Here is a 15,956-nt window from a genome sequence, read left to right on the forward strand (position 1 = left end):
TTAGGAGTATACTTGAACATACACAAAACACAATTTGTATAGAACCTTCAGTGGCAAAGATACAGTATGTCAGGCAATTACGTCTGGGCATACCCAAGCATGCATTAGCTATGATAATTCAAGATGCCAAAATCCAAGACTAGTCCCCTGCACATACCAAAACTGAGGCAATATTTGTGCATGTGATGCAAAGACTTGTAGAGAGTAAGGTAGCTTTGCACTATTACAGAATGGATTTCTTTCCCAAGGTAATGATAAGAATCATATAGAAGGTAGAATAAATGACACCATCCATATAAATGCATACATATGTCAACCAGAACTATCACGCTTCTGTAAGGTGTATGCCTGGACATATACTGTAGGTACATTTACTAAGGCCTCTAAAAATGAAAAGATGCAATGTCATAGCAACCAATCAGATTATATAATTTCTCTATTGTGACCTAGAAAATGATAGATAGAATCTGATTGGTTGCTATGGGTAACATCAGGGGTGAAATGTAATAGGATGAGAGATTCAGAAAGTGAGAGATTTGGTAAGAAATCTCCAGTTTTTTTTTAAACCAACAATCATTTACTCTGCACAGCCAGTTTGATTTTGAAGTGTAATCATTTACACTTCAAAATCAAACTGGCTGTGCAGAGTAAATGATTGCCGGTTTAAAAAAAACTGGAGATTTCTTACCAAATCTCTCACCCTATTACATTTCACCCCTGATCTTTTTATTTAAAAAGCTTTAGTGAATTTACCCTATAGTGTTAGGTATCGAGTAGGAACTTTGATCTGTTTAATCAGAAAAATAGAGAACATCCTTTCCAACAAATAGTGCGGTCTACTATTGCAATTACAAAGCAGTGAATGATATGTGAGCAAGGGCCCATTTACTAACGGTCGCATATGCAATGCAGTCTGGCCGGGATCTTACCGCCCAGGATCGCATTGCAATAGGCAATCCCATTGGCAGCATTTATCACAGTGCAGAGGCAGGGACAGGGGCTTTGAAAGGAGTCCGTCCCTGAGAACTGCTCAGCTGGGTGCCCGGGGGTTTGCGTATGCACGGCCGGTGCTGACCCGGGCTACCTGCTGGCCACACCACACAGCACCCAATGTGGCCGGAAGTGTGGTGTGTAGCCCGAAGGCTACAATGGGCTACCACCATTCTGAGATGGCGGTAGCTGCAGGCACCTATAGCCGGATGTTTGCAGCTTACCTAGTCAGTGCCTATATGCGGATTTGAACACACCAACCACTTGTTTTGTGTTGGGGAGGCCATTTGTACATTCATTTAAAGATTAATTTGGACTGTATAATGCATCATGAAAAATGTTCTTTTAAACAAAATACCTTTGACATATGGCTAAATAATGGGTTTTTTTTATCGTCACTGGGCTGGGCGTCACTGAAGACGAGGCTGGTATAAGTGTTTTCAAAAAACATATCTACATTGCACAGATATTAAGGCCTGCAATAACATGTATACATTTGGGCTTAACCGCATAATTATGTTTTGGTTGCAGCCTACTTTAAAATGATCTGTAAAGCCCCATGAAATAGATTTTAGATTCCATGCTGATGTGTTTTTGTGTAGTCTTTGTCAGTTGGTATAATTTTTAAATCAATTGCATTGTCTTTTCCATTACAAGTGTTTATTTATAATTGTTTCTATTCTTTGCAGGTCCTTTTCATTTGATGTCAATACCACATTGCAGCAGCTGGGGGCGCACCCATGCAGACGCTTCAGCTGGACTTCCATCACCCAGAGCCACCTGTGTTCTCTGGTATGGGCTGCCTGATGGCTTGCTGGTCTTGGTAGAGCTGGCACCGACCAGATCTGGCTATGGGCGCCGCCATCTTGTTTTTGATCCTTAAGACCGATTCACAAATCCAACCAAAGCAGGCATCTGGGTATATAGCGGAGATTTATTTTTGGGAACAGCTGCCAATGCAATGATATTCACAGTTCTACTGTGCACACAAGTTCTCTGTTCTCCTAATCATGATAAAGCGCTATGGTCCAGCTGTTCACCTTGGGTATTTTTCTTTGGTCCGGTCCATCTGGTTATTTTCCAGCTCTATTATCAGCTCCAGAGTTAGTGCTTCTTTTGCAACTCTGGCCCAGTATGTCTGGTTATTGTCCAATCCTGGTTCACTGTGGATGAACTAGCCTTGTCCCTCACTATTTCTGGGAGCAACAGGTGTTTTTTATGGGGTGCCAGACAATCCAGCTGGACTACATTGCACAGATAAGATTACACAAGTACAGAACAACAGCCGTGGTGCCAGATGGCCTGCCAAATAAATAGTCTCATGCAAGAGTTGACCACAGGAGTGGTAGATTGGGTACATGAAGGGAATGTATTCTGGGGGATACATTAGGGAATCTGGTATTAAAACACATGTATGAACAGAATTTTGTGTGAACAATTGAACTCATATGGCTTATTATCATTTCATTTACAGATACAAATGCCTTACTACATATTTGATGCATTCAGGTAAAGCAAACATAAGATCCACACAGAAATCTGACCCCTTTTTCCCTTCTATCCTAGATGCACCATCAGGTTCTGCTGATTAAAATTATATGCAATTACATGCTTATATTCTGTATGTAATTGTTCTTGTACAGTGTTTTCCAGCCAAACAATGTAACATTATTTATGTAGATACAGTCACTATTACATGCAAAATATAGTCAAATCGCATATCATTGTATGCAGCTGTAAATGCATGCCTAATAGTGTTACATTGGGCCTCATTTTGGTTCACTCTTTCTGACAAAGGAGGTTATTCTGATCGTAGCGGCCAAACGTGCGTACGTTCGCAATTAACGTACGCTCTCCATACGCGGCCGTTGGGGTTAGGTCCACCCACAACTCAGCCACATTCGTACGGCCAGAAACATCGGCAAAGGGGAGTGGCGTACAATTGAGCGTACGCCAACGTACACGGACGGGCCAGCCCTTACACTCTAACAACTGGCGTACAATTGAGCGTACACCACCGTTTACGGACGTCTCTCGGCCGTCTTCCCACCGACTTCTTGCGGCTATCTGAGCGTACGCCAGCTTGCACGGACGGGTCCCTATTGTTTTCAATAGAAAAGTCAGCTTATGTCACCGCTCGTGAGAGTGAGCGTACGTCCGTGTACGCTGACATACCCTTCATATATATGGACCTGCAAATCTTGCCTTTCAACTATAATTATGAAAATTAATTAATTGATTGAATTAATTAATGTGCAAAATAGTGGGCATGGGCTTAAAACATTGCTGAAACATCCTTTGTAGGTGTTAGATGTGGTTTATGTTATTGTATCATAAATACAAAACCTATGTTTGTATTAGAGTGAACACGTTGACACATGTCGACTTGTGTAGATTGAGTGTGCTACTGTGTAAAGTCTATGAAAGCACGTAGTGAATGTGTCGAACTGTTTAACAAATACCTACCTTAGCATATATAAGCAGGTCTTACAAAGATTCTTACCTTAAATTAAATAAACCTTTAAATGTAGAGAAGTATAGAAAGATAACCTTCCAATGTGTTAGAGTGCTGTGTGTGGCTTGCAGGTAGTGAAATCATGGTTTGGACTTAATAGACTGCAGCATTGGTTATTACATTCAGGTGTATGTGTTTGGTAGTAATCCGCGTAAATTAGCTAACCCAGGCGCACGCTGGCATGCGGTATCTGTAGGGGTGGTTTGAGATGGCGGTTGGCGGCCGCCTGTTTTGTGTCCGAAATGAACGGTGCTTTAGTCGATCATGCGGTAGTAGCACCGCTCATTTTTGGTGCACACCCCCGTGTACACCCATATTTACGCCCATTTTCCCTCATTATTTCGGCCGCTCCCCTCATCACGCCCCTATGCCGCCCCCAATGCCCGTACACTCGCGTATAGGTTTTTTCGCACGTAGAGACCCGGCCGTAAGCGTTGTGGAGTGTTCGCGCCTGCGCATTAGCGAATGTACGCATGCGCAGATCATAAAAAATCCCGGGACGTACGCGTACGGCCCGGCCGCTCCAACCAGAATAAGGCCCAAAATCCTTCTTAGATGGGCAAAACCATGTGCACTGCAGGGGGGCAGATGTAACTTGTGCAGATATAATTAGATTTGGGTGGGGTTTTACTTCAAAGTGAGATCTATATTGCAGTGTAAAAATAAAGCAGCCAGTATTTTCCCTTCACAGAAACAAAATAACTCACCCAAATCTAATTCTCTCTGCACATTTTACATCTGCCCCCCTGCAGTGCACATGGTTTTGTCCATCTAAGAAGGATTTTGTCAGAAAGAGTGAACCAATATAAGGCCCATTGTTTGGCTGAGAAATGCTGTATCTAAACATTTTTATGTAAATACAGAAGCAATTATATACAGAATATAGGCACACTGAAAGCTTCTGACTTTTACTGAACTCTGACGCTATGCATTGCTCAACTTTGTAACTTGTCAAATTTTCCATAAAACACTGACATTTCACAAATTCTACTCCTATTACATACTGGGCAAAATCTTTTTTTTTTTTTTGGTTGGCCATGTTCTCTATGTAGAGCCTAAAAAGTGCACATTTTTTTCAGAATTTTTTTTATTCATAAAATCAGCACAAGAAATGGCAGATTACCTTATTTTGTAAAATCAAAACAAAACAAACAAACAGACAAATCTGTCAAAATGATCTTAAATACTTCACATCAATGGTTTGAATCGGCAAGTTATCAAACAAAGCTGTGAGTTATGGAGCCTACACACGGGGCGATTTTTCTTTCATGTAGTGATCTCACTACATCACTTAGAAAATGCCCTCACATCACTTCATTGTAGGGGCCATAGCGATGTGTGGCCCCACGCATTGCAATCGCCTGACGATTAATATCCACCATGCTGGATAAATGTAGTCAATCGCCGGGAAGGGCCAGTGTTCTCCACCAGAGAACCCTGACCCTGACAGATCGCTGAGCACACAGCGTTGACACATCGGTGTGTGCTGAGCGACCTTGCTGAGTGTTCTGAGCAATCTAGCTTCGCTCAAAATGCTTAGCAAATCTCCCCGTGTGTAGGCCCTAGTAAAATATACTGTGGTCATATATAATTTTGTCAAATAAATAATACAATTCAGAGATAGATGGTCTGCATTGTTTTTTCTTCGTTGGGTACTTCCAGGACCTGAAAGTATAATAAAAATAAACATTTCTCAGCAAACATATGTTTATAATAAAAAAAAAAAACACAAAAACACAAATATATATATGTGTAAAACAAGCATACATGAAAATGTTTAAATAGATTAAGCCATGCAACTGTACTTATCCAGAGAAAGACCTATATGACATTGAAATTTGGCCCCCACCCATTGAATTTACCAACCACCTGAGAGAACATTGGGATTAGGAGGCTATAAATATAGGGATCCCTTAAGGATCCACTAACACCTGTAACACACGGTCCCTACATAGTGGTACTGTACCCAGGGCCGGTGTAAGGCTTCTCGGCACCCTAGGCAAAACTTCAACCAAGTCCCCCCCCCCCCCCATACTGCTACCAATAACCGCTTTCCGGAATGGCAGGTCCACCCAGCTCACCGGGAAGGTGGGAAAGTCCCATGTTTTCCATGGAGGCCTCCCTTTGCCATCCACAATAGAGCACATATGTAGGGAAGTAAGCCTCAAGGGAAAGTATGGAGGTGAGGTCTTAGATGTTCCACAGCAGCCACCTGCATTAAGTACAACAAAGATCCTCATGGACATCCTTGATTTTTTTGATAGGTAGACTTGATGGCGCCCCCCCAGATCCTGGCGCCCTAGGCAGCTGCCTAATGGTAGACTGTAGAGCTGTAAAGCTCCCTGACTGTACCGACCTTCCTGTTGAGAAAAGGACAATCTCAAACATAGAGAGATTGCATATTGTATTGCATACAGTATATGCTTTTTATTACACTGCCGATCCCATAATTGTATCAAACACATATATCAAGGCACAGCTGTATGATATTTGCAAACACACTCATATATACTGTACCTACAGACATCTCATACATTTCATAGCCACATACTTATCCTGAGATCCCTGTACCTAATCCACACACCTATGTACACCTAGAGGTAAGCACAAGGTACAAATCTATCTATTCTATTGCCTACTTTCTGATTGGGACCACTCAAGTACCCAGCAGCCCCTTTAATTTAAGGCTAATTGAGCACCAGTATTCCCCAATTACCATAAGATAGCTACTAGCAATAAAATAAATCAAATAAGAAAATGCAGGGCAGAATCCACGCTTTCCAAATCCTAAATAGTCCTAGAGATCCTGAGAGGGTGGACTTCGTGTGATACTGAAAACCAACCCAGGTGGGTTCAAAAAAACTGCAAGCCCTGTTGCCCAGAAGATGCCAGCTATGCACTAAAAAGCACCAGGGTTCTTCCCATCCCATTTTCAAATTCTTAAAATTAGAAAACATTTAGTTATATACTGTACCTGGGGTGCCAACTCCATCTTACAATTATTTTTCACTGCAAATAAAAACATCAATGTTAAACTTGCATCTTTTTATTGCCATCATTTAGAGCTACTAGAAGATGTCTTAAAAAAAGAGAGTTGCAGCTTTAACCACACCTCCCAAAACAGTGTGCCTGAGTCAGGACACCTGCGCTGCAAAGGAGCATGGCATTGGAAAAAGGGGTGTGGCTTAGCCAAATGCTGCAATCCTGAACCACGCCCCCAATTGCAGTCACTGTGGGGGCATGCCCAGATTCTGTGAGCTGCTGCCCATGACCCCAGCCCCTCCGTGAATAGATGTGTGCATGTGCACAGAGTCTATTCACCACTTAGCAGCTGAATGACAGGGGGGTGTCCCAACTTCCCTCCCACCACCCGGCCACTGCTGCTCGTGGGTGAGACAACAGGAACAACAGTCCACAAATATTGGGACAGTTGGATGGTATGGATTTTACTACTTAGAGCATTGGGCTCTGACTAACAATCATGCAGTATGTCACATATTGGTAGAAGGTAAGGTCTGTACCACTCCTTTAAACCAGTATCTAGTCCATTTTGCTGCCACTGTAAGTTGTAAGAGAAACCAGAATACTCTTGAGGGTAACATTGTAATAAATTAATTAACTCTTGGAAACAGGTTGGCTAGATGAATCTCTATTAAATACCAATGTTTTTCTACAAAGAGTCCAATAGTGGTAAAAAGTAAATGTGAATGTCCAACAAAGGTATATAGGTTCCACAAAAAAAGATATATACCTTTGTTGGAACATTCACTCTCACTTTTACCACTAATGGATTGTTGGTCATAACACAGACAAATATCGGGAATAATGGCATTCAATAAACTAGGCAACCTGCATCCAACAGTTAATTCCTTTTATCAGCATGCAACTTATGCTGCTTTCACATTGCAAACCTGCTTTCAAGCCGTTTCTTAAAACGGGTCTAAAGCCAGTTTAGTAGGTCATTGTTCAACTATTTTGTCTTCACTGATGTTATTACTTGTGTGTCACACCAGGGGACTCAGTCGACGAGACTGAGACCTCTGGTGGGGACCTGGACCGGTACCTCAACCGGGGAGGTTGGAGAGGACCCTTGCGCATGGAGTGCGCGACAGTGCACCCAGAGCCAATAAGCAGTCAGAGATAAAATACAACCGGAGTTTATTTGCAGATGGTTGTAATATAAACAGACAGTAAAGTATGCAGGAGAAATAACAGAGTTCATGCAGATTGCAATACTTTACAGATGTGATGTTATGTGGGATCGATGGTGGAACATCAGATGTGAAGACTGTGGGTCCGGAATGACGGACGGAAGATTTGAGCTTGACTGTGGGTCCGGAATGACGGACGGAAGCTTGGCTTGGAGATCCGGAATATCGGACTATCGATGATGATGCGGGAACATCGGATTCGGGTATCGGATATGGAAGGAGACTGTGGGTCCGGAATGACGGACGGGAGATGACTGTGGGTCCGGAATGACGGACGGAAGCAGGAGATCCGGAATATCGGACTAGCGATGGAACATCGATGGTGGATGATGCTGGAGCATCGGAAGGACCAGAGTCCCGGAGCTAGGCTTGGTCGCTGGGCTGAAGAGGCAGGATCACAGGCGATGGAATAACCTGGACTTCACAGGAGATGGAACAACCTGGAACACACTGCAGCATGGAAAACAACACCAGCAGAGAAATACACTTGCACGGAGACAAGGACAGCTGACCATACACTGGAGACAACTGAAGCACTAGCAATGGTTCTGAGAGCTCCCAGCATACTTATCCCCACTGGGTGGCCAGGATTGGCCGAGGAAGTATGACAGGGAGATCAGAACCAACAGGATTGGACAGCACAGACATGTGACTGGAAAGAACATGGCAGCCCCCATGTCTGCTATGGCGGGAAAGTGTGTTTGTGCACACCATGCTGGATACTGGGAGCAATGGCGGCGGACAGGTGGATTGCCGTGCACTGGGGACTGTCACTGGGAGGCAGGACGCCGGCAGAGATGACGTATGGACCGCAAGCTGAACCTGCGGAGGCACTTAGCCGGTAGGAAAGTCTGTCTGACAGCTCGGATCGTGACAGCACCCCCCCCTTTAAGGGTGGCCCCAGGACACCTTTTAGGCTTGCGGGGAAACTTGGAGTGGAACGCCCGGATGAGTCTGGGAGCATGGACATCGATGGCATTGGTCCATGATCGCTCTTCGGGGCCGTAGCCCTTCCATTCGATCAGATATTGCAGACGACCATATCGGATGCGAGAGTCCAAGATCTTACTGACCTCATATACTGTTCCACGCTGGGTGCAAACCTTAGGAGCCTTGGGGAGCTTGGAATGAAAGCGATTCAGGACCAGCGGCTTGAGCAGCGAAATGTGGAATGTAGCTGGCACTTTCAAATAGGGCGGCAACTTGAGCTTGTAAGCTACTGGATTGACGACTCGCTCAACTGGGAAAGGACCAATATATCGGGGAGCGAACTTCATCGATGGCACTCTCAATCGAAGATTCTTGGTTGACAACCAGACACGATCTCCTGGACGGAGGGCTGGCACAGCTCTGCGTTTCCTGTCGGCAAATTTTTTGTACCTGCTTGAAGCCTTCAGAAGTGAAGAATGAATGAGCTTCCAGGATTTGACGAATTGCCGGATGGTCATGTCGACCGCTGGAACAGAGGACACAGGTTGCAGAGTGAAGTCAGGAACTCGAGGATGAAACCCATAATTGGCAAGGAATGGAGTGACATTTGATGAAGAATGATATTGGTTATTATGGCAGAACTCTGCCCATGGAAGGAGTTGAGCCCAGTCATCTTGGGAAGAAGAGACATATGTGCGGAGAAATGCTTCAAGGTCCTGATTCACCCTCTCTGTTTGGCCATTGGTTTGAGGGTGGTAGGCTGTGGAAAACTTTAACTTGATTTGAAGGGAGCACAGGCTTCGCCAGAACTTGGCTACGAATTGGACTCCTCTATCGGAGATGATTTCAAGAGGCAGCCCATGAAGCTTGAATATCTCTTTGATGAAGAGCTGGGACAGCTTGGAAGCTGACGGAAGACCGGTGAGGGGAACGAAGTGAGCCATCTTGGTGAACCGATCAACAATCACCCAGATGGTGGTAAACTTGTCAGACTCTGGAAGATCAGTTACAAAGTCCATAGAGATATGCGTCCAAGGACAATGTGGCACTGACAGTGGCATCAATTGCCCAGGAGGAGACTGACGACTGGTCTTGTGCTGAGCACATTTAGCACAAGAGGAGACAAAGTCCTGTACATCCTGTTTGAGGGACGGCCACCAGTAGGACCTGGTGATAAACTCGTAAGTTTTCTGAATGCCTGCATGGCCAGCGAATTTTGAAGAATGCGCCCAACAGAGCAACTTCTTTCTTAGAGCTGGCTTTACATATCTTTTCCCTGTAGGGGGGCGTGAGATTTGAAACTCTCGTTGCGGAGAATGCCACTGGATCAATAATAAAGTGTTGATGTGTGGACTTAGACTCACTTTCTTGCTCCCATGAGCGGGAAAGGGCATCAGCTTTTCGGTTTTGTGTCCCTGGACAGAACGACAGCTTGAAACGGAACCTGGAAAAGAAAAGTGTCCATCTGGCTTGACGGGGATTTAAACATTGAGCAGACTTGAGATACAGAAGATTCTTGTGGTCTGTGATAATTGTGATCTCATGAACAGCGCCCTCTAGAAGATATCTCCATTCTTCTAATGCCAACTTGATGGCGAGGAGCTCTTGGTCACCGATGGCATAGTTACGCTCTGCAGGCAGGAACTTACGGGAGTAGAACCCACAGGGATGAAGACGACCATCGGGCGCTTTCTGCGAGAGGACTGCCCCAACACCCACGGAGGAGGCATCAACCTCGAGAATAAAGGGCAAGGTGGTATCAGGTTGTCTTAAAACAGGGGCGGAAGTGAACCTCTGTTTCAACAGATGGAAGGCTTCGATGGCTTCTGCCGGCCACTTCGCTGGATTAGACCCCTTTTTAGTCAAGGCAGTGATGGGAGCCACAATAGAAGAGAAGTTACGAATGAATTTTCTGTAATAATTGGCAAAACCCAGGAAACGTTGAATACCTTTCAGCGAAGAGGGAATTGGCCAATCTTGGATGGCCTGCAGTTTTCCTGGATCCATTTGAAGACCAGAACCGGAGACAATGTACCCTAGGAAGGGTATAGACTTCACCTCGAAGACACACTTCTCCAGTTTACAGTAGAGATGATTAGCTCACAGCCGTGACAGAACCTCTTTGACCCAATAACGATGTTCTGTGATGTTATTGGCGTAGATTAAAATGTCATCGAGATATACAACTACATGACGATACAGAATGTCCCGAAAAATCTCATTGACGTAGTGCTGGAACACGGCTGGGGCATTGCTGAGCCCAAAGGGCATGACGAGGTACTCATAGTGGCCGTCTCTGGTATTAAACGCCGTCTTCCACTCGTCGCCCTCTCGTATGCGGATGAGATTGTATGCACCCCTCAGATCGAGTTTCGTAAAGATGGTTGCACCGCTGACACGGTCAAACAGCTCGGTGATGAGGGGCAACGGATATCGGTTCTTTACTGTAATGTCATTGAGGCCGCGATAATCAATGCAGGGACGTAGGCCTCCATCCTTCTTCTTGACGAAGAAGAATCCTGCGCCAGCAGGAGAAGTCGAAGGACGGATGAATCCCTTTGCCAGATTTTCCTTGATGTAATTGGTCATGGCTTGAGTCTCTGGAAGAGAGAGAGGATAGGTTCTACCTCTGGGTGGTTCTTTGCCTGGGATAAGTTCGATAGGGCAATCCCACGGTCTGTGAGGAGGTAGGACATCAGTGACAGACTTGCTGAATACATCTGAGTACTCTTGGTAGGGAAGAGGCGGAAGGTCTGCTGCATCGGCTGAAGAATGACGAGCTGGGAGTACCTTTTGGAGACAGGTACCGGAGCAGGAAGGATCCCAGGAAAGGATTTCCGATGTCTTCCAATCAAGACGAGGATTGTGAAGACGGAGCCAGGGTAAACCCAGAACCAGAGCATGAGTGGCTCGTGGTAAAACCAGGAAGGACAAAAGTTCAGTGTGCAGGACTCCCACTTTTACTGTAAGTGGCAAAGTTCTGCGGGAGACTGTCGCATCAGGAATCCTACTGCCATCCACAGCAGTAAGGAAGACAGTCTTGGAAAGACTTTCAGTGGGTAACCCCCACTTGCGGACCAGTTCTGCAGTAACGAAGTTGCCAGCGGCACCGGAATCAAGAAGTGCGGAGACAGTCTTGAAATGCTGACCAACTTGTAGGGAAACTGGAAGGACACAATCAGTTGCTGATGGAGAGGACTTAATTACTCCTAGCCTACCCTCTCCTTGACGGGCTAGGAGGAGGAGTTCTCCTTGACGCTTTGGGCCAGCAGAAATTTGATGTGCAGGATCTGCACAATACAGGCAGAGCTGTGCCAACCGTCGACGTCGACGTTCTCCTGGAGACAAACGGAAACGGTTTATCTCCATTGGTTCTTCTTTGGAATGGACCGCAGGAGCAGTGGGTAAAGAAGGCGGAGGAGTTGGCACTTTAACTGGAGCGCTCTTGTGACGTTCTACAGCCCTTTCTCGGAAGCGTAGGTCTACTTTGATACACAATGAAATAAGGTCACTTAGACCTGAGGGTAAGTCTCTGGTAGCGAGTTCATCCTTAATATGATCGGATAGGCCATGCCAGAAAGCTGCGTATAAGGCCCCATCACACCAGGAGAGTTCAGACGCCAGAATCTGGAACTGGACCAGATATTGCCCGACGGAGCGGGATCCCTGTCTGAGACGGAGGAGTTCAGTGGAGGCAGATGCTGATCGCCCAGGCTCATCGAAGATACGCCGGAATGTTGACACGAAGTCCTTGTAATTGGACAGGATGGCATCAGATCTTTCCCATAAGGGAGACGCCCATTCTAACGCTGCTCCACACAGGAGGGAGATGATGTAGGCGATCTTGACCCTTTCAGTAGGGAAGTTGCTGGGTTGCAGCTCGAAGTGAATCTCACACTGATTGAGAAAACCTCGACAGGTCTTGGGGTTCCCATCATACTTGGTGGGGACAGACAGATGAAGGCGAGGTGCAGCAGCCATTACAGGAGGATGAACGGGACTTGGAAGTTCTCTGACAGGCTCAGGGCCACTGAGAGTGGTCTGTAGCTTATCCAGCCGGGAAGACAGATCTTGCAGACAATGAATCACTTGGCTCTGCGCAGCCTCTTGCTGATCCAAGCGAACAGCCAGTTGCTGTACAGGGCTGGGTGGAGAAGCTTGGTTTGTGGCTGGATCCATTTGGATAGTGCTTACTGTCACACCAGGGGACTCAGTCGACGAGACTGAGACCTCTGGTGGGGACCTGGACCGGTACCTCAACCGGGGAGGTTGGAGAGGACCCTTGCGCATGGAGTGCGCGACAGTGCACCCAGAGCCAATAAGCAGTCAGAGATAAAATACAACCGGAGTTTATTTGCAGATGGTTGTAATATAAACAGACAGTAAAGTATGCAGGAGAAATAACAGAGTTCATGCAGATTGCAATACTTTACAGATGTGATGTTATGTGGGATCGATGGTGGAACATCGGATGTGAAGACTGTGGGTCCGGAATGACGGACGGAAGATTTGAGCTTGACTGTGGGTCCGGAATGACGGACGGAAGCTTGGCTTGGAGATCCGGAATATCGGACTATCGATGATGATGCGGGAACATCGGATTCGGGTATCGGATATGGAAGGAGACTGTGGGTCCGGAATGACGGACGGGAGATGACTGTGGGTCCGGAATGACGGACGGAAGCAGGAGATCCGGAATATCGGACTAGCGATGGAACATCGATGGTGGATGATGCTGGAGCATCGGAAGGACCAGAGTCCCGGAGCTAGGCTTGGTCGCTGGGCTGAAGAGGCAGGATCACAGGCGATGGAATAACCTGGACTTCACAGGAGATGGAACAACCTGGAACACACTGCAGCATGGAAAACAACACCAGCAGAGAAATACACTTGCACGGAGACAAGGACAGCTGACCATACACTGGAGACAACTGAAGCACTAGCAATGGTTCTGAGAGCTCCCAGCATACTTATCCCCACTGGGTGGCCAGGATTGGCCGAGGAAGTATGACAGGGAGATCAGAACCAACAGGATTGGACAGCACAGACATGTGACTGGAAAGAACATGGCAGCCCCCATGTCTGCTATGGCGGGAAAGTGTGTTTGTGCACACCATGCTGGATACTGGGAGCAATGGCGGCGGACAGGTGGATTGCCGTGCACTGGGGACTGTCACTGGGAGGCAGGACGCCGGCAGAGATGACGTCTGGACCGCAAGCTGAACCTGCGGAGGCACTTAGCCGGTAGGAAAGTCTGTCTGACAGCTCGGATCGTGACATTGTGCCATAACTGAAACCATTGGGACAGTGGTTCCCATACTGTGTGCCGTGGCACCCTGGGGTGCCTTGGGGGGACTTGCAGGGGTGCCCTGGATTGTTGGTCCAGGACCAATTCAAGTTATTTATATCCATTATAATAGTACAATTGTGGACAAACAGAAGGGAATCCTGTCCATTACCACATAACTGATCATAAGGATGAGATATAAACACAATTAATTTAACTTAATATTTGTTTAGCCTAAGGGTGCCACAAAAACATTTCTGATGCTTTGGGGTGCCGTGATTCAAAAACTTTGGGAACCCTGGCATAAGGACATACTGAGGCTTTTCCTCTAAAATAGGCTGATCTATATCTGTATACTCCCTCAGCTTAAACTCTTTTATAGAGTCCATACTTTCATATAAAGATTCATGGAGTGCTCATTTATTTTATTAGTTCTTAAAAAAACAAAATACTTACAGTTGCAAAACATATCTTCTTTTAACATATCCATCTAAAAAAAAAAAGGACCACATAATATAAGTGTCACTTTGATGGTGCTGTAATCATATCTTGCATCAGAAGTTTTAAGAAAAATAATATTTTACAAAAAATGATCGGTTTTATTTTTAATACAAATGAATGTAAATCAAATTGAAGGAAAAAATGCTAAGAAATGCAAACTAATCTCAGAACATTATGGAACATTTTGACTTTTCTGGTCTGCAGCGTGGTAGGCACAGAGGTGGTGGGGGGGAGGGGACCATGAAGCAGCCGCACAGTTGTCATTCTGACAGGTTGCATCAGTTGGGACTAGGGGTATACACTTTTCGGGTTTTGTGTTTTGCATCTGGATATCCATTCATGTGTTGGATCTGGATTGGTTTTGACAAAACCACCCTTCTAAGTTTTAGTTTTGGATATGTTTTTTTTTGGGGGGGTGGAGGGGTGGGGGGGGGTGGGAGGGGGGAATCATAAAATGACAGAATTTGGGTGGAATTGTCCTTGGGTCCTCCCACCCACCCTGGTCCTCCCAGGGGCAAGATGGAATTGTCCTTATGAAAAAAGATGTTGGTGGTGGAGATTGCAGGCGCCCCCATAGCAGTCATAGTAGTGCCCCCATGGTGCCGAACACCGGGACTTATATAGAGTTCAGGTCTCGCGAGAATCCGACAGCGGTATGATGAAGTTCGGCCTCGATTTGGATCTGGAAAATGGCACCAATGATCGAGCAGCTCTTGAACCGCCTTGGATCAGGTAAGTTAGGAGGGGTTCGGTTCTTTAGGGTTCTCTAGGAACCGAACCCGCTCATCTCTAGTTGCGACCATGGCTGAGAAAGCCCAGCTTGGTGTGGTTACATCTGATGCGTCCATGCCAGGTAACAGATTTCATTTATTTTATAATTAATAAGCTGTTTAAGTTGCATTATTAGATTCAGAAAAGTACTTTACTACTGTTATATTCTTCATTAAGTACTTTAATACTCTAAACTTATTTAATTAATGAAGCAAAAATGTTTTCAATATTTTACTACAATGTACATACATTTGCCTTTACTATTTCGACACAATATTTTTTCTTGGTTGGTAAACTGGATCACTTCTAGGATCTCGCCTTTACTGATTGGTAGGTCCTTTCCACCACCTCTCTTGTTCCCAGCACTCGGAACAACCATCATACGAGTTAAAACCTTTATTTCGCCTTCAATCTGAGTGACACAAAAGACATATGGGAGAATAATTTGTGGTTTACATTTTTAGTTTATCATATTCTTGTTAGTTTATACCATTATCCTTCATACATGGATTAATAAAAGTAATAATAATAATAATTATTATTATTATAATTATTATTATTATATATATTTCTTTACAGAAAATGGATTGATAATAAAACTATAAAGAAATAACAGGACAAAAATATTTAGGGGGGTATGCAATCACCGGCGAGCATCTCCTGATGGGGAAGATGGCCCGCCGCGTCCTATTCAATGCTGTCTTCCCCGACAGCATTGAACAGGGTAGCTCTTCAGAACGAGCCCGACTTC

General features: G+C 45.3%; 1 protein-coding gene across 1 annotated transcript in view; it reads right to left on the minus strand.

The window, feature by feature from the left end:
- Positions 1-4,596: 4,596 nt before the first annotated feature.
- Positions 4,597-15,956, minus strand: part of LOC146071233 (uncharacterized) — a 116,506-nt gene continuing 105,146 nt past the window's right edge. The window contains exons 13-16 of the mRNA XM_083179431.1: positions 15,455-15,617; positions 14,390-14,423; positions 6,480-6,514; positions 4,597-5,170 (exon numbers count right to left, since the gene is read on the minus strand). Of these exons, the coding sequence (XP_083035557.1) occupies positions 6,505-6,514; positions 14,390-14,423; positions 15,455-15,617 (207 nt within the window). The 3' untranslated portion in view covers positions 4,597-5,170; positions 6,480-6,504. The remainder of the gene's footprint in view (positions 5,171-6,479; positions 6,515-14,389; positions 14,424-15,454; positions 15,618-15,956) is intronic.

This window comes from Crinia signifera, chromosome 1, assembly GCF_055691185.1.
Source record: "Crinia signifera chromosome 1, ASM5569118v1, whole genome shotgun sequence".
NCBI lineage: Eukaryota > Metazoa > Chordata > Amphibia > Anura > Myobatrachidae > Crinia > Crinia signifera.